We start from the raw sequence: 20575 nt of genomic DNA, 5'->3' as shown, positions 1-20575 counted from the left end.
TAAGAATCAAGTTATAAGTGTTGCTAGTTTTCCTAGTGTAATGTGGTTGCCTCAGTTTGATGCTTTATGCTTTGTTACTCACTGAATTGTTGAGGACATCAAAGTTTTTTCTTATCTGAATCTCATCTCAAATCTTTAATGCTCCCAGCATATGGTGTTGATTCACAGTGAGCGCTAAATTTAACTAACAAGCAAACTTTTACCTCTCCTTGTGTATGACTATGGCACCACGGTGTTTATTCAGGCCCTAAAGGAAGGGGGGAAAAAGCGGCTCCCCTCGCGATGGGCCAACTTTTGACTCCACTCCTCCACAGCATGATCAGAACACTGCATTTTTCAACTGGTAAATTCTTCCACCGTATTAAAGTGATTATGTAAAAAAAAAAAAAAAAAAAAAAAAGTGTTTCAAGGAGAGATTGACTTGTCTGTTTTTGTTTAAGTTAAAAAACATAAATGTATGAGAAAGATTTTAGCGCCCAAACATCTGGGCTCTGCTCTCGCACATCTACATTATATAATCTTTAGTAAGCTCACATTTTTGTCATTTTTGTTTATCTATGCTTTCCTCTCTCTCATGACAGCCTACTTTTTTAAAAAGGTATGAACTTGTCACCCACTAGGGAATCTCTTCCTGTGCTGAGTGGGAGGGAGTCAGAAAATTCGTATTGAATTCAGGACATAGCAGTTCTTCCTGGAAACTTTCTGCATCTAGATGTCTCTCAGTGGGACTGACTTGAAATCATGTACTGAGTGAACACACGAGGACATGAAACCCTTACGTGTGGTATTTTAAGAGTACAGTATGTCTAACAAATAAACAGGGATTGCTTGGGGTAGACAACACACAGTGGACCACCTCATTTATTTCTTGATTGAAAAACAAGGGCTCACTCAAGGTCGAGTGTTTGTTGCGAGTGTCCATCTTTTCTACATACCCACAACAAGATGTGTCCTATGGAATTTGACCTGATATTTAGTACTCAGAGTGGGTCTCGGCTTATGCTATTAATTTACCAGATATATAAAGGTCAGCAGTGAAGCATAGCATATTTATGCTTTACATACCAGCCAGACACGCAAACACAAACACAGACACTTCCTGACCTTCATAGTTGAGTTTGAAGCCATGTGCAGAAACCGCAAAGTCACTGGTCAATCTCAACGAGAAGACATTTCCTGTGCTGGTGACCGGAGGTGGAACCTGGAAACCTGTTAACCTGTAGAAACAGAGAAAATAATATATTGACATGATCAACACATTACTGAGAAAAACAAGCCACTTGCTTTTGTGGAATAAATAAAAGCCTTGGTGATAGTAACCTGCAGTGAGAAGGAAAATATCAGGGAATACATAAATCAGCAGAAGGTTAACAAAAACCCATCTTGTGCTTACAGGAGAGAGGAAAAAACATTTTTAACAGCCTTGACCGTTGCCCATTTAGCAATGAATGGCTTTTATGTAATAAAAAACTTTTCATACACTCTGCGTTTAAGTATGTTGATAGATGTTTTTTAGGATCCAGAAAGAGGAATTCATTTTGCTGAAGTCAGTACCACAGTGACAGAGAAGACAAATGGAAAACAGTAAAGACAGTATAAAACCTCTTCTCAGTCCTCACCAACACCACTGCCTGGCATCGAGCCTCTTAGACAGAGCACAAAGACCCTCTCCATTTTCCTCTAAAAAACATCTACTTTAATGGGGGCTTTCAAATAAGTCAAACCATCAGATCAAAGTGTGCTATGAAATCTGGTCAGCCAGCTAGTAATACTGAAATGGATCTGTGTGCATATCAGTAAACAATAAAAAAAGGAGTCAAGTAGGAAGCCAAGGCCCCCTTTAATGTGCACTCAACATGTTTGAGTCTGACCTCGAAAAATACGCTTACACACAACCGCTGGTAGGTGGGCCTGTAGCTCTCAGAATTCCTTGAAATAAACAGGGAGGAAGCGAAGAGGAGGAATGGAAGGCCAGCGCTTTTTCAGGTAGGGAAAAGAGCCAAACCGCCTTGCTGCCACTGCGACACATTTTTCTCGTGTCCTGCAGCTACCATTCTTCCTTCCATTTCCTCCCTTCCTCTTTCCTTTGCCTCCTCCTTCTCTTCCCCTTGCCTACATCTACTCATACCAACCTCTCCTCTAGCATTAAGTCACCAAACTCATATTTTTTTGCCTTTTGCCTTCGCTCCCCTCCCTATGTAGTTTCTCATCTCCTCCATCCACTTCCTTCTGTGGCATTTATCCACCTAAATCTCTTTTGTTACCCTTCCTCTTCAGTTCTGCTAATCTCTTTTTCCTGGCCTTCTTTTGTATATAGATATATACTATTCACCCTCTCCTTTGTCTCACATTCTTTTTTTTAATCAAATCTTTCCTTTCTATCTATATTTCCTTTAGCCATACTTACCACTTACTCTCTCCCCTTCCTAACAATCAGGACACAGCTTATTACTTAACTCTTAACTGTGTTTTGTTCTTCCCCACTCTTTCTGCACACATAAACACGACACTTGAAGCATGTCAGAATACACCTGCTATAACACAGAAGACAAGTTCAGTGTAGCCACTTTTGTACCTGTGAGCTGTTCAAAGTAATCTGCTTCATGTTACTGCAACAAGAGAAGCGATGTCTGACTGTGACCTCTAACTAGTATTGAGACTTTAGCATAACACGCTTCCCCAGTTATGACAAAGTGCTTTTAAATTTTTAAAACATTCACACCACGCAGAGACTTGCTTTAATTTTGTATTCTCCTGCCCCATCCCTGCACTCATCCTTCTTCTCAATATGTCTTCCCGTTTTTCTTTCTGTCTCCACATATTAATTTATTAAGCTTTCTATCAGCAAAAACAACCACAGTTAAGTCTAGAATCCTTCCCTCAATCTATTCTTCCTCTCTGCCCTTGTTTTATTTTCTTCTTCTGCCACCTACCTTGCTTTTATGCTCCATTATGAGTCTGCTTTTTTTTTTTTACCTCTCATCTTTTAATCTCCCTATCCTATTTCTTTTACCCTCTCACAACCTCCTTGTCATATTTATTCATTGTCTGCTGTCTCCTCTGCTTTCTTCTCATCTTTCTTTACCTCCACCTCACCTCCATTTTTCCTCCCTGTTTTAATCCCCAATGCTCCACTTTTTTCAGTTGTTAGTTCAGATTTGTTCCCCTTCTGTAAATTCACTCTTCACTAATCACTCTCCCTACACTTCTTTCTGCTCACTCCGACTGTCCTGCACCAGCTTCCATCTCCTCCGTCAGCTTGCTTTCCATTGCTGTTTTAACTCGTCCAGGCTCACATGTTGATTCTCATTTCTCAACTGACTTACTCCCTTTCTATTTCTTTGTTCTCTCCCTTCTAATCCAAAACCACTCAAAGTGCAAATGGCCACCTTCTTAAAAGTACCCAACCATCTCTTTAATCTTCCTCTGCATTCCTAATCTATTTCTCATCTATGCATTTCTGCCTCAGCTTCATTTCTATTTTTGGGCTTTTTCTGATCTCATCTCCAGTCAGTAAATCTCTGTCTTCCTCTCTCTGTTCTTCTTCTATTTGTTTTTTTTTCTTCTCAGCATTATTAAACTGCCCTTTTTTGGCCTCACTTCCCTCTCCATTTTATCTGTCTTTACAGTGTTTCTTTTATTGTGGTAAGAACACTAGCATGATGTGTGCATAATGATGCACAGTGTGTCACTGTGCTTGGACTCAAAAAGAAATGCTTTCTGCACATTCACATTCAGACTTATTTGTAATGCCGCTGTAAACAATATAGCGATGAAACGCAATGCTGTTTATGCATGTGTGCATGCAAAGTTTGCAAAAGGAAAAAGTAGTCAAACACAAAGTTTAGGCAGTAGTTGCAGGAACCTTAGTAATATCAAGTTATTACTGTGTAACGTGATTCTGTTCGTCTGGATGTCATCCGAGTGACTTCTTCCTCCAAGTGACGAAACGTTTCTCCCACTGAAAATGCTACGTCCAGATGAACAGAATCAACTTTTTGGGATTACTGTGCAACAATCAACATATCTTTAGCAAACTGAGTGCACACATGACATAGGTTTTAGCTTTTTGATCATGCTAGCAAACAATATACATGATTCAGTTGATTAATTAGCAACCTCTTGTATAATTAACTGTTTTTTAAGCACAAAATGTCCAAGTGGCTCAGCACTTAATGGTTTTTCTACTGTTACTTGTCACTCAAAGTGCTCTTTACACTATAAACCACATTCATCCATCCACACAATGCTTTATTCTTGGCATTAAATTACCTCCATTACACACTAATGGAGGTAATTTGAGGATCAGTATCTTGACCAGGGGCACTTTCACACAGAAACTAGAGGTGCTGTAATTGAACCACTGGACTTATGATCAGCTAACAACCTGCTCTACCTCCTCATCCACAGACGTCCCCCTTGCATTATCTGTGTGTGTGATTTTTTTTTTTTTCCATATGAATAATAACTGTTTCCCTGGATGAAGCACCTTAAGTCATATTTCAGTTTAACACAATCTGCTATTACAGAAAGAAATTCTACACTACAAGAATAGCAACATTTTATATGCTCTTGAAACAAAGAAAATAAAATCTCTGACCACTCCTCATCCTCCATCCCATTTCTAGGCTTCTAATATCTTACTTGTAATGGATCACATCTTGCAGAAACAAGCCATCAATACACATATACCCCCAGTACTCTATTTTATTTTATGAAGAAAGTAATATCTGGACTGCAGAGCTGAACCAAATGTCATGGTAATAAATACAAATCAGTACAAACACACACACACACAAACAAAAAAAAAACCCTGCCTTTTAAATATGAGATTATTCATTTTTGATGTGGCTGATAATTTTGTGCGTCATCTTACATTACCAGTGCTCATAGTGCTGAGAATTACAGAGGTTGGCCATGTGACAGTTATAGGAGATCACAACATAAAAATGATTAAAAAGTCAATTATTACGAATAAGTTGGAAAAAATTAGCAAAGGCGATGCCGAAAAAATTCTCTCGGATCTGCCAATTTAGGAAACATGTAACTGAGCAAAGAATATGCATGCATCACTCTTGGTTAGCATATTGACTGCATCTGTTCAGAGCATGATAGTTGTTGGTGCGAGTTTATTAACTGTGGCTACTGTATTCTTCATTAACAGCCGTAGTCCGCCATGATGGATAAAACAGAACAGCTGAAAGTGCAAACAAACACTCCCTTGGTCTTGTTCCCAACTGTTATATCAAAATATGATGTAAATTACATCAAAGTCTAAAGTCGCCATTACTTTTTTAAAATTATTCATTCGTTCCAAAAGACCTGTTGTCACTGATTTTCAGTCCAGTAAATGTGTAAACCTCAGCCTTTTCTTGCTGTTTCCCTTCCTTATGAGATTTATAGCTAAGAAACTGTTTTCTTGAGCATATCTTTTCACAGATTCAGTTAAAACATGGGGAAAATTATACAACAGGCTGCTGCTAACAAATTGTAGAAAGTTACTATTTTAAACTGGTTCTTTGCCAAGTTGACTGTTATGTGTAGACACAACACTGATTCATCCCTTGAGTTAGGTACATGTCTTATACTCGAATGATTCATAGGTCAGTGTTAAGTGGCTTAGCGAACCAAAAATAATCGGGGGGAGGGGCTGTAGCTCAGGAGGTAGGTGGTTCGATCCCTGGCTGCTCCAGTCTGCATGCCAAATATCCTCGGGCAAGATACTAACCCCAAGTTGCTCTCTGATGCATCGGAGTATGAATGTTAGATAGAAAGCACTTGCATAGAAAAGGCTTAGAAAGAAGTGCTTGTGTGAATGAGGCAAGTTGTGTAAAGCTCAGAGAGAGTAGATGAGTCCTATATAAGAACTGGTCCATTTACCAGGTAAAAGGGCTAGACTGAAAATGAGTTGAGAAAGCCTGGAGAACTACTGCTCAAGACTGCTAAAAATTATAAGACAATCTGGCTCCTTTCTAATTTAAAGAACACAATAGTTGCTCATAACCTTTGGACTGTATTGTGTATATATGGAGCACAAATTGAGAGTCCTGGTTCCAGAGAAAACTATAAGCCAAATCACCTGAAAATATGTAAGTAATAGCTTTGCCATCTGGAGAATGTGACCTGCATACTAACAAAGCAGACTTCCAAATCTGGCTCTCAGATTATTGAAGGTGCATCCCCTGCCCTGTCTCCCCCCCCCCCAGCTGAATCTTTCAATATGCGGGACAGCACAGCGACAGGATTTATGTGTTCTCAGATTTATGAGGTAAAACCAAAATTCTCTTACAGAAACTGAATGAAAGACGGAGCAGTGGGCGACTGGCGCTCAAGGTCTATTCCCATGGGACCGTGTGTAGTAGTGTATGCCCATGAGTGTGTGTGTTTTGTGTGTAGCGAAATCACATTAGCAAGTGAGTGAATGAAGCTAATATCAGCAGAGTGCCTTCTCTGTGCTGTCACACACAAATACAAAAACAGAAGGGGCAATGCATAAGAGAAAACACACACAGACACACACCGTTTGCTTTAGTTTCTGAAAAAGAAGCAACAACGCAGTATGGCTAATGTGATTGGCAGACTCCCTCCCCCCGTTACCCGTTTCATTACCATCACGGCCATGAAGAAAAGAGAGAGAATGGAAAAGAAAAACTGTAAATATTAAAACAAAAGGGGCTTGATGGAGCAAGTAATAGTCAGCTAAAAGTTTGTGTTGTGTGAAATTATTTCTGAGATAAAGTCATTAATGATGTAAATGTCATCATTTATCATATCAATAACTTATTTGATGTCTATCATGGGTAGATATTCACATAGCAGCAACCAGCGGTACGCCTCAGCCTCCTAGTAGATGCATCTTATGTGAATTTAAAAATCCTATGTCGCCTTCTTCTAAAGTTATCCCATTCATATGATTTTTTTTAAAAAGACCTTAACCTCCGATCTTAAGGTCAAGGGCACTGAGATTCAAACTTGTCTGAGATTTTTGGTAGTATGGTATCAATTTGAAACTCCTACATTACTTTGTTCTTGAGTTATTGCATTCATAAACTTGGGTGTCCACGTTGCCGTGGGTGATGACAATACCCGGTCAGCCTGTTACAGTTGAGGGGTAATAAAAAGGGTTGCTGTACATCATCCGGCGGGTAAATATCACTTGTGGACCACAGTGCAAGACTGATTGAGGTGTTAGTTATGTTTACAGTTTGTTTTGATGCTTTTTTTGGTGACACAATGGTGCATCGACATTATCTCAGTAGATTCTCATCTGACTAGCTAAGCATAAACATCACAACAACATCACCCAATCAGTAACCTAATTTTATGGGTCAAAGACACCTATTTGCCTTCTGACAACCCAAGCATCAAACCACAAGCTCAAAGAGAGTGAAATAGACCTGCAGAGGAGCCCAATGGGATGAAAATAAAACACAGTGGTTTACAAAACAGTGGAAATCTGGACTGATCTGACATAGAACTGTTTTATATCAGATCATACTTAGGGCAGTCTAGTGGTAAAAAAAAAAATAATACAAAATTTTAGGGCAAAAACATTTATTCAATGGAAAACAGTACAGTATGCCAATTTACAGGGGTAAAAGTCTAAAATTACTAATGGTTGAACCTCAAATAAAGAGAATTACCCTGCAAATATTGGGCATGCCATAAAAAGTGTCAGGTTTGTTTTTCACAGCAATCTGTTTTATTTTGACCCACAGAGCTTTAGAAAATTATACTATACTGATGATGCTGTTCTATTTTCAATATTGTTAGTTACAGTCCAAAATAAAGCCAATGTGTAAAGAGAATAACTTAAAAGCCACGAAGCATTATTCATTGAAATTAGAGATGGCACTTTCTTTTTTTACATGACTTTAATCAAACCTCTCCAGTAGTGTTTTTGATGGGCTTGTTTACTTTATTCCTTGAAGATCGGTTTCTTGTATTTCAGTGTTGTGTCATCATGCAGTCTTTAGTTGATATTTATGTGATCATCACACAAGCTCGCTCTCTTACACAAATACACACAAAGGTCTAGTACGCATGAAGCTTATTCAGTCCATTGAAAGTATATTATTTTATGAAAGTTTTTTTTAATTCCATTTACACATATATTTTTTATAGCCAACTGTGGAGACAAATAACAAATGACACTTGCTGTGTGAGCACTGAGTGTTCCTGAGTGAAGTACCAGTGGAAATAGACAAAAACCTAAATATTTTTACCAGGCTTAGTTCATTCACTGAAGGTCAGTAATCAAATGAATAGTTCGGTCTGACAGAGCAGAAGACAAGAAAAGCCTAATCAAATAGGCAGACAGGTGTATACTAGGGAACAATTTGAAACAGGTAGGAACAAAAAATACAAACGAGAAATAAAAACCTAAACAAGATAAAACTGCAAACACAAAGAATGACTGCAAAGCCTGATTATGTGGAGAAAAAAGAGTCTGGCAGGAACAAAGACAAGTGAGGAAATATGTGAGAAATAAGAAAGTTAGAGGGAAACTGAAAGAACAAAGAGAGAAATTACAAACTTCAAACATAAAACGATTTAAACAAATGATCTTAATGATCGGAATGTGAGACACGACACAATCAAGTTAACACATTAAATTTAAATAACCTTTAAATAACCTTTTTTGATAAAATGAAGTGGAGACAGTACATCACATTTTTGTGCTATTTATTTCTACTATTTTGAACCTAGAACATTTATCAAGGTTTAAAGTTGAAAATATATTTGCATTTTAATTAAAAGTAGTGACAGTATATCATGTTTTTTTTTAAACAATCTATTTATGTTGATATATTTTTATTGGATGTTTTGATTTTTTCTAAGAAAATCTGAGCACCGTCATGCTTTGCTCTGCACTTTTCTGCTCTTTTAATGAGATAAACCTGAGGAAAATCTCCCAAATGCAGCTCAGTACAGTAAAATAATGTATAGAAACTGAAAGGTTACAATAAATTCAATGTTTAATTACAAAAAATAAAAATATTATTAACAAAGCTGACCATACTGATCCATTATTACAAACTCTAATGATTCGGTGTTATAAGCTTTTTATTATCTTTTTTTTTGTATTTGAGAGGCATTTGTAAATTTGTAATTTTAGTGTACAGAAAGTTATTGTTAAACTTACATTTTTGAATGCTAGAGATAAAAATGTATGATTTGCTGTTGTGACTTAAAAGAACAAATTACAAAGCTATTTCAGAAAAATGGATGACCTTATCAACTAAATAACAAAATCAGCATTCTCTGCTAAAAGTAAAAGCACAACTAAACAAAACAAAAATATATCTATATTCTCCCCCCCCCTCTTTTCACCTTCATTCCCCACTCCTCCACTTCATGTCTAGTAGATTTATTTCTTTAACTAGTGTTCAAAGTTCAGGGTCTGTAGTGAGTGATTGATTAGCAACACTTGCCTTTGTGACACACAGAGTACATGTGGTCAATAGTTGCTGGTGTGTCTTGTAAATCAGTCATCCTCTACCTACCCTGAATTGTGTGTGCATTTCGGTGTACCGGTTTGATTGTGTATTAGCAGGTTGAATATGCAAGCCAATAAAATTAGCCTCATATAAGTAAGTTCACACATGGACAACCACATACACAAAAGCACATAGTAAAGTCCCCCCCGGTCAGGTTACGTTTGACCGTTTCCATTCATCACAAAGAGAAAGGGAAGAGCAAGGATGCAGTGAAAGAGAGCTGTCAGCATACAGAAAGGTATCCTCTGAGTTAATCTGCAAACCCGTGAATAAAAATAATAAACCTTGTTAACCTTTTCCAACAAACAAGGACTTCCTGTTCAATATTTTGATAACTTCTCTTTTAAAGCAAACTTTAAACTGACTTAGCATTTGCCAGTAGTCTAATATTCACCAAAGGTCACTGTTAAAAATTTAATGACATTGCAGTACAAACCTGCATCACTGAAAGCTTTGGCTAATTGCTATTTACAAATACACGCATTGCTTTGTACAAAAAAACATTCATTTATTTTCTCTGTTTTCCATGTGACAGCATAGACAATAATTACATAACTAAACAGAACATGGCTCCTTTTACAGTGGTTCATAGGGTAGTTCTGGACCTCAGGCTGTACTGTGCCCACGGTCCGTGTTCATGGACTAATACACATCACTTAAAGCTAAAAACAGGCAAAAACCTGCATGTACAGTCTCTCTGTTTTATCTTCTCTCATGCCACCTCCATGTGTCTGCTCATGCGTATCTCATCACATCTGTGAGACTCTCTTTGTCACATTTATTGGCATCCAGCAGTGCAAACATTCACTCTTTCCATTCTCTTCCAGCATTGCAGTGATGTCCTGGGATGATAAATCCTTTTGTGTTGCAGAGGCAGGGGGTTCTCGTCTTTGGAGGTGACAGGGGCCATCAGCGCTCTGTGTGCACCCCCAAGGAAAGACACTCTGACTGGGGTTGAATAGTGGATTAACCTTCCTGTCAGCGCCGGAGGTTCCTAGACAAACATGCTGAGACTCACACTGATAATAATTGTAAAGTGGAAATCTGCTTCCTCTAGCTGTTTAATAATTTTTTATTTTTTTATGAGTGTCAGTATTTCATGCATGTTGAGTGTAGAATGGCTGGCTAATAATTAGAATTTAATAATAATAAACTTAAACTTATTCTTATTGGCTTTCTGTTCCTACTTCTCCAAATTGATTTAACTGGAAGGGCACTCCGAGTGCAATCTCCTGCTAAGGCCAATGCCCTATCTCACAATTTTAAGAAAAGTGATCTGCACCTTTTTTTTGTTCTTCTTTTGCACGTTTCACCTCTCTAGCAAGTTTAATCAAATTCACCCTAGCAGTTTTTGCATAAACTTGCCAACAGACAAACAGAAATAACTACAGAGAAAGGGGGAAAATGAAAAACATTTTGCTTGCATAATTTAAGGCTCTGTTTAAGAACTGCTTTTAGAAATAATGCCAGTAGAGTACTGTCGTGATACAATAGATAACATATGCAAAGGATATTCACTTGCCACCCTAGTAATAAGCAGAAAGAACAAGGACTTTTAAAGAGGAATTACTTACAATTACTTACACTGAAAAGTCTTAGTTTTCCTCACGAGTCCTTTCCCTAACAGTAAACACCATCCTTGCAGTGTTTCAAAGTTTCAAAGGATATGCTGCTTCCACTATTAAATGATAAAGCTCCACCCACCACACACATTTCTCACCTCCTCACACACACAAACATTTCCTCTGTTTGCCTCATTCTTTCTCTTTTTCAGACAGCTAGATAGATAGTGAGTGCTGCCCCCGTGAGCTAAAGCTTGTTTAGGCTGCTGGCTACACCATCGCTTACCATTAAACCTGACTCGCATACACAGAAAAGGGCAAACAAACACATGAATGCATATAATGGAAGGGGCACACATTAACACACACACACAAAGGGTTTGTGTGCTTGCAAATGCATACACCTGTATTTTGTAGATAGGTAGAGACAGATTGCAGGTGTCTGCTGGGCATTTAAAGGGGAGGTGTGATGACTGACAGCACCTTAAAGGGACAGTCGTTAGAGAGATATATGGATGGAGGGAGACAAAAAGGAAAGACAGGATGAGATGGGGATGTGAGAGAGAGAGAGGGAATGTAGAAGAAGAAATATGACGGCTGAGGAAACACGTCTACATAACATACTTCAGTGGACTCGTAAATTCATTTCCACTAACTTTAAAGCATAACCACTAAAGCTAGCCCTAATGTTAACCCAAATATAAACTTAGGCTGAATCTTTTTACTACAGTAACACATAATAACTTAGTTTTTAGGGGTAAAAGTGGTGATTAACATCTCCAATCACTTTGACGCTGGTTTGCTGCCTTGATGCCATCGAGCTGTTTTTTTCAGTAAGTCTACTCCACTCCAATCCCACATCTTGTAGAGACAGATGGAATAGTGTTATGGCTTCCTTCTTCTGCTATGCAGCCTTAGTGAGTTTGATAAGGTGTGGTATGTGAACCACCTCCCAATCAAGTTCTGATAGCATTGGTCTTCCAACCCGCTGCTGCACTGATGTCTATAATGGGACAGGAGACTCATGGGAAAGGCAGCTGAATATCAAAGATAGTTACTTAATGTAGGTGCACGTAGGGAAAAATGAGATCGGATAGGAGAGGCTAGGTGGGTTGGTTTCAGAATGAAATACTTAAATTTAGTTCCATTAATGACAAAATCTGTAAAATTCCTGATCGGCGACAATATCAGATCATTAGATCACTCGCTGCTAATGGGTAAGATTTACCTATCTATATTTGTATTTCTATTGCAACTGTTTGGGAACGTATGCAGATACTTTTATTCAGTTTTGACAATCATGCCATCCTGTCAGATGAATTAATATCTCCTCTCGCTCTGCTTTTGATCGCAAAGCTTGCTTACTAACACAATAATGGTGCAGCAATGTGAATCCACAATTCTTAAATTATACTAAACTAAAAAGAGAGTGCAAAAGAGGCATTTCAGCTGGAAATAACTGAGATAATAAAATGTTTGGGGTTTTTTTTAGTGTTGGATTGTAGAGGCCAGCTTATGGTTATCTTAGCAATTTTTCAGGTTTCACTGCAACAAACAGCCTTGTATTCCTTTGTGTGTGGTCTGTCTGTACTGAGGTGTATAACCTTGCCTGTGGTAATAACTATCTTTTTCACTCGTTGGAGACAACAAAAAGCCACACAACACAGAGTGTGACAAATTCAAACAGTCGACCCACGCAGTGGACACACAATAAAAAAAAAATTAACACACACACTTGGCAAACACTTGTTTGTTTGTAATGATTAGGGGTTCATTGTTCTTGCCTGAAGGCTTTTGGCCATTTTTGGTTGATTATGAGAACTTTTATAAAAAATTCCAAATTTAAAAAGTGCAATAATAATGAAAGCAAACCTGCTTCATTTTGTGTGCTTCATTTTTCCAATACATTTTAAGTTTAAAGTACTACATTAGATACCTTTGTTTAAGCATGAGGCTACCGTGCTGGTTTTTCGGATGTCTTTTACTGTAGTTTAAAAAAAGGCTGTGGCTTATAAGTATCTTTTTATTATACTTTTTGAGGTGTCTCAACCACCAAACACGCAATACTGAAGCTTATTCCAGACATATTGAAAATCATGTTAAAAGGGTACCCAGTGGTTAAATTTCTATACTTGTGAGTCCAGACTAAGTGTCAGTATGTAAATATAAATGTATCAGTGGGCCAGCTGCGTTTTTACTGCATTATTACGACTTGAGCAATAACCTTTAATATGAGCAACCATTTTTCTCTTTTTAATATACAGCGTATCAACAAAGGTATTGGGGCTAATCTTTCTCATCTTTGAATTCAGGTGCTTTCGGTTAAATTGCCACAGGTGTATAACAAGAAGTGCAAGGAGTGAGGATGCAAAAATGCTGGGGCACATAGTGCATAAAAGTCACCAACACTTTGCTGACTCAATAACAGCAGAGATCCAAAACTCCTCTGGCATTAACATCAGCACAAAAACTATGTGTTTAATGGCATGAGTTTCCATGGTTAAGCAGCTCCTGTGGGTGTAATGTGTAGGTGGCCCAGTACTTTCATCCATATAGTGTACTACTTATATACAGAAATAGTTCCTTAACTTTGTTGTAGAAGTAACAAGGGAAAAAGAAACACTAAATTAGATGCCTAACTTACACAAGACCCATCTAAAACTGCAGGTTGAAGTGCAGAATTGATACGGCAAACTTTTGAGTGCAATGTTAAATTTCACGTATCAACAACTTGGCTCAACTTCTTGCTCAGCTCCCACCTCAGTACTTGTGACAGATGGGTCATCAGTTAGTTTTAATATTCAAATGCACTTTCTTCGATGGAAAGGTTGTGAATCAGAAAATGTAGCTTCTGTCCATAAAAATCCCCCTTGGCTGCTTTAAACTGCGTAGTCTCATTAGTTTTGGTAGAGTTTTGGACAAGTATAAATATCGCTGTTACAGGGCTGAATAAATTCATTAAGATTTACAGCATATATGTGGGCATAGGTATAATCTATTAAACATAAAATGTGAATAAAAGCATTTGGATTCAGTGTAGCATGCTAAATAAATGAGACTGTTTATTTAATTTATCCTCACAAAAGTGGAATGGGTATCTGGCGCAAAGCCAGTGAATGTCTTCAGGTCCTGTGCAGACCATGACATCAATAGCAATGGGCCAACCAGAGTCTGTGACTTTAATTCACAGCAGTGTGAAAATAAATAGCGTTCTTCAGTCAAAATAGCAGTTTTAAGAATCCACTATAAAATGACTTTAGCCTTCGGTGGAAATTGAAATAGACATTGAGAGCATATGTCTTCAGGGTTGATGGTGTGTGTTTGTGTGTCTCTGATTGTGTCAGTTTAATGTTTAGGTTTTTGTGTTAGTTTGAGCCCCAGGACTCAGGCCATATTCAGTCATTTCATTTCATAATAACATAAGGCAAGTACAGAACAGCACTGCATACTAATGAATTGAACACACATACACACACGCACAAACACACACACAAATCCTATTAAAGGCCCTGTTGGCACAAACATTATTTTAAGGGTTGGGAATAACAATGGTCATTATAGAGTGGAAGGACATCTTACACACATGGACATACATGCACACACACAAACGGTGTATATATATAAAATTCTCATGGCCTAGTGAGGATACATAGTCTATAATAGTCAGGTGACAGACAGTGATTAATTGATACATCAACATTGTGTGTCTTCACGCATGTGTGTGTGTGTGTGTGTTAAGGTCAGTACATGGTCTTTTAATTGAATTCTTGTATTTCTGTCTTGAAGGATAATGGAGAGCGCAGCAGAGCAGACAGAAAAGCATTGTTCTCAGCCTTTCAGTGTCTGGGCGTTTATGTATCCTTATATCTGCCTGTCTCTGATCTATTCTCCAATCCCCTCTCTGGGGTGGAGATTGAAATTGTTACCAGAACATTACTTGTAAGCTTTAAACATGTCCTACTGCATGTCCATGTATGCATACAAGCAATTAACCAAATAACTAAATAAAATGTCAAACTGGTCTCAGTGCATATAGTGTTGACTGGAAATGTCGAACTCATTTTGCATTGTAAGCCACATAAGCCACTTTTCCATTAGTACCTACTCAGATCAACTCGCCACGGATCGCCACAACTCAACTCGGATCGCCTGGTTTTTCATTAGAACCCAGTACTACCTTGTATGCGTGCTTGTTGTCATAGCAATGCATCCGCGCATCCCATGACGTAATTAATATGCAACAGGAACGCTATACAACAAAGGCGGACATCGAAGCGATATATACCTGCTGTTCGATCTGTGGCTTTTGGTCAGACTCGGGGAACACAAAAATGGTGGTTTTAGATTTTCGTGAATGAGATGCTCCCATGACTCATTGAGTGACTCTATTGACCAGCCAATTGGTGGCATGCAGTCTGGTGACGTCACATTTTAGTACCTGCTTGGAACCCCGGGCGACTAGGTACTAAAAAAGTACCCAGTACCAGGTACTATTACCTAATGGAAAACCCTAAAAGACCATGGCGAAACATGCTGAGTCGATCCAAGTAGGTACTAATGAAAAAGGGGCTTTACAGCCCATTTTGATCTTAAGTGAGCAGAACCAGTGAAACTCCCCTTTCTGTCGGAGTAAAGAAATTTAAATACACATTTAATACCTGAGATAACATAATATAAGACAAGTGCAATTTCAACAGTATATATTAGTTTTTCTGTATGATAAAGAAATGCTGCTGTAATAAACGAAGGACAACCAAAGAGTGATAGAGATGCTCAAAGAATAACCATGACTCTCTGGGCACAAATTCTAAGAAATAAATGTATAAAATTACAGAATGTCTTGTAGCTCATTGCCCAAACTGTGATGAATTACAAAACAGAAAGTTTTTCTTAATTCACAGAATTTTTTTCTTTAACTGTTTCTATGACAAATATTAAAAGAGAGAGTAGCTTTTATGTCATTTCTTTATTAACTACTTAATTATTTTGGTGCAGTATGAATGGCCATGGGGGAGGTCAGCAATTATTAATATCTATGTTTCCCAATTCCTTTGATTTTTACATGTGTTGTGTTAATTTCACCATTCCCTTGCGAGTGCAATGTTACGTTATCTATTTGTGTTTTGCTCACGTATCAAAAAGATAAATTAGCTGTACATGTCAGTGCAATACATGAGTGAAGCAAAAAAACAACAACAAAGCAGCCCTGGCAAAAATGCTCATAGGGTGGGTTTTTGCTGGGAAAGAATAACTGATGAAACACTGATAACTTCAAATTAAAAGGAAAGTGTACCCAAGGTGGTGCAGTTTCATAAGTATTCTGTTAAATCAACTTAAAAAGATACTGTACATGTAGCTTTAGGGACCAGGCAACCATGGACATGACGTCTGCTTATTGATGTATAGAAAAATCATCACATTTATGAAATGGTCAGTCTGAGACACTTAGACACCCCAAGGAAAGAAGCAATGAATCTCTTTGGAAAAAAAAAAGATGATTGATTTTCCTTTGTATGCGTTTTGCTTTTGCTTGAGTTCCATATTGATTATTATGTCACATCATAAAGATCAAAGGAAATGACAGAGGGAAACAATGGCAGGGATAGAAAATAAGAAAGAGACTACCGTTTACCTTTCAGCAAACACTGAGACTGAGGTAACGTGATGCTGTCATGGACAGCTGATATACAGTGTGTGTCTGCTGCAACATAATTGGATTCCTATTTTCCAAACAAATGTTTGGCTTCTATGGCACAATGTAATTAACTTTATGGTATTTAGCTCATTTGGTCCAATCATAGGAACGATAAACTCAAATTTCACCTAAGAGCTTAATAAGTTAATTTCCAACTGAATGCTTTATAAGTGAAATTACTTACTTCGCTTGGGTCTTTTATTAGCATAGAAACTCTCAAGTGGCTACGTAGCCCTGTGCAAAAAACAATGTATAAGTAGGTGGAATAATGTACCATAACTATTTATTCATTATTGTAGCACAAGAATGATTTGATCCTTAGAATTCTGCTCCTGTAACACAGAAAATACAGTCATTGTGAAAATAAAGTAACATCTATTTAAATTGTTAGGTTTTAGGTATCAGGACATAATTGTTGTTCAGAAGCAACTTTGGAAACCTAGGCTGTGTAGCTATCATTATTTTAGAGAGAAGACGCTTTATACTGTAATTCCTTCCAAACAAGCCCTACTTTTTCAGTGTTTATCTAACGTAATGGCACATGTAATTTCATGAAATTTAACATTCAATATGCTAAACGAAACCTATAGAATCTGAGTTGTAGCTCTTGCGTTACTTTCACTTTCTGTGAGCACGGCATTTCTGATCTTGCTGTGAATTTGCCAGGAATTTGCTAACCCTTCTCAGATTGATGGGCAGCAGCAGCAGCTGCTGTCTGTCTGTGACCACTGCTTTATGTCTCTCCTCCATGTCATTTTGTCAACACACAGCCAAATACCCCAGACCAACATAAAAACTGCAAAAATGTATGATGTTACAGAAGAAGTCACGCTGATGATGAATAAATTGAGTTTCACACTTCTTAGCTATTTACCCTTACCCTTATTTACCTTAGAACTGAAACATGGTGTGCTTCCTTTTTACCAAGACTGAAAATGATACACCAAAAGCAGAGATATAAAGCGATGTGAGTACGGTTATGGTATTTATGTGGATTCATGGTCTCTGTTACAATTCTTAATTTCCAGTATACGCTGCACTAGAGTTTTCCCTGCTTGCTCCTTTGTCTCCTTATTTCTGTCTCCCTCGTTGACTTAGTGAGTTGTTTTTTATAGTTATAGTATTATAGTTACTTACTGATTTTGAAGGTTAGATGTTTATGCAGATTTTGTATTTCAACTTTCTTACTCTTTCCTTTTTTCATGCCCTTGTTGTTGTCTTTATTTAGTCCATCTATACAGTGTGTGTGTGTGTGTGTGTGTTTATGTGTTTGTGTGTGCAGATGTCACTGTTTGATCTTCTACTTCTTCTCCATGTAGTTCCTGTGCATTTGGTCTGTTTAGTGTTTTTCCTGTCAGCACAGTGCAGCTTTTTCTGTTATTTCTTTAGTAGTTCACAGCTTTTTTGATTCACTTACTGCCAACTCGGTCTTTTTGAGGCCTTTTTGTTCATCTTATGAACCTGCTATGAAAATTAATGATCCAAAACATTAAGACCACCGACTGTAGTTATACAGTGAATTATGATGATTGTTTCAAAATGTAGTGCATGCGAGATCTTGAAATCAATGTGAGTCTAATGATTATGGCCAGATGATTAGGCCACCGCACCCACACTACCCCTGCAGTGCCAAGTGTAATGGTGCAATCTAGTCAGCGGTGATGGGTGCACCTAGCAACAGTGCTAACTCAAAGTCCAAGCATTCATGTGAAACTCACTAAGCATCACAGCATGGCCTCTTTTAACAGAATAATGTGTCCTACCACACTGCACACAGTGTCCTCAGTGGAAGGAAAAAATATTTAAAACGGTGGCTTGGCCTCTAAATTCCACAGATCTCAACTCAATGGAACAACTGCAGCAGAAGTTTAAACATCTTTGTCTTCAGTAATTTCACCAAACCCCAATTGAAGCTGAGTGTCTGGACTAGACCAGTTGGAGGACGACTAAGGAGGACTAAATAAAGAAAATCTCAATCACTGTCTACACACAAACACTATAATTCTACTCTAGAGGAAAGCTGTTAGGGGCCAAGCACTGTTTTATATGTTGTACTATTCACCCCATGTTGTAGTGAAATGGGTTTATGTAACTGGATTGTGACTGAAGAATGAATAATCCAAAATAAAGAAAAGAACCTTTATACTAAAATTCCTTAAAAAGAAGTAACAGACAGAAAAACAATTTAGAAAATCCATATTTCATTTTATTGGAACTGCTAGTATCCTGATGACCACAAATTTTAAAGTAGGAGCTATTTTTATGACACAAGGAGGAAAATATTAGGCAGACGGTCAAGATGTTTTGGCTTATTAGTGTATGTTAAAAGAAGGAAAAGAGGAAATACTACAGACACAGAAGCTCTAACTAAACAGAGAGGAAATTCAAATTAGGCAATGCTGAGCCAAGTGAGAACACCACTTCTAAGATTTTGTCTAGAAATGATGTTGGAGACAGGAGTGCAAACAGAAACAGCATTTCTAGCATTTCCTGCTTTGTGAGTCTTAGCTCCTGTGTCCTACTGTTTCTGTTATGTGACATACTAAAGGGAACAATTCTTCTGTTGTCCCACATCAGCGTGGACTAGTGATATATTCAGTGTTCAAACTGAATGACTCATAATAGTAGAGCTTTAATGAGAGAAACATGCTTCTTCCTGCCCACATGGTTCAGTGCTGAACTCCAAAGAGATGGTGGGTGGCTGTGGGATTCCATCAAGGCAGTGTTTTTTCACCATATTTCGCATAACTATAAAAAAAGTTTCCCGAAATGCACAAGTTGTCTTGCTTTATCAATGACAAGCACACAGGTAAAACTGTGAGCTGTTTTTTTTGTGTTTGTTTCTTTTTACAGATTCCAAGGGCCATGAGTGTCCACACACTGATTATCACAAGCTCCTGTGGGAGGAAAAGATGGATTGTTAGTGCAAAGACAGTTTATCCACAAAGGCATTATGCTTTTCAAAAAGTCCATTTGTGGCGTAGGTGAACCACCGGTTTGAGGATACTAACTCAAAGGAAATGTTGCTGTAGAGATCACCTGATGTCATTTCAGAGATAGAAACAACATCAGGGCAAACACAGAAATGGAAAAGAAATGCTCTACACAAGACAAAAAGAATCCAGCCATAACAGAAATCTGGTGTTCTTGTCCTGATAGCAGAGGGGGGAGTATTTCAAAGCTTCAAAATCTCTAGATAAGATAGCATTTGATGCAGAGGCCAGTTCAGTAAGCAGAAACACACGGAAATATAACTTTTCCTTTTAATTCTTTGTCTTTGCTTGTTCCCTTTGTCAATCATCTAAATCTGATTTCCTTCTGACATCCCCTTTTCTGTCTCTCTCTTCATCTCTCGCTCGCCTTTTGTCTCCCTCTCTTTAATCTGTATGTATTGCCAGCCACTGTCTCCATTCCTTCTCCAGGGGCAGTGGGCCAGCTCTGTGGCTGATCATAGTGATCCCTCCCTGAGGAATAGTCTGCCTGACACCTGGGTGACTGCCCCGGAGGTAGAGTCTGTGTGTGTGTGTCTGTGGGCATGTGTGTGTCTGTATATGTCTGTGTCAAGGGGCTAATGGGCAGCTTGAGGGGATTACCAGCTTAGCCACTGGGATTACTGGAACTTCATGCACACACACACACATACGGGCGTGCACACACGCACAGACAAAACAGTCATGTATTCTGAAGCCATTACACTGACTTCCATCTATTTCCTGGAAATCTAACCTTAACCATACGTACTACTGTACCTTCCTCATCAGGCTAAACTGATTTACCATATGAGATACTATATGATACTCCCTGTCCCTTCTCCATAG

General features: G+C 38.1%; 1 protein-coding gene across 1 annotated transcript in view; it reads right to left on the bottom strand.

Annotated features, from left to right (window-relative positions):
- csmd3b (CUB and Sushi multiple domains 3b) overlaps positions 1 to 20575 on the bottom strand; it is a 361413-nt gene that overhangs the window by 246324 nt on the left and 94514 nt on the right. The window contains 1 exon segment of the mRNA XM_019350799.2: positions 1105 to 1217. Within this exon segment, the coding sequence (XP_019206344.2) occupies positions 1105 to 1217 (113 nt within the window).

The sequence above is a fragment of the Oreochromis niloticus genome, linkage group LG22, assembly GCF_001858045.2.
Source record: "Oreochromis niloticus isolate F11D_XX linkage group LG22, O_niloticus_UMD_NMBU, whole genome shotgun sequence".
In the NCBI taxonomy this organism is placed as follows: Eukaryota; Metazoa; Chordata; class Actinopteri; order Cichliformes; family Cichlidae; genus Oreochromis; species Oreochromis niloticus.
The sequence above is the reverse complement of the archived record's forward strand: the minus strand, read 5'-3'. Positions and strand labels throughout refer to the sequence as shown.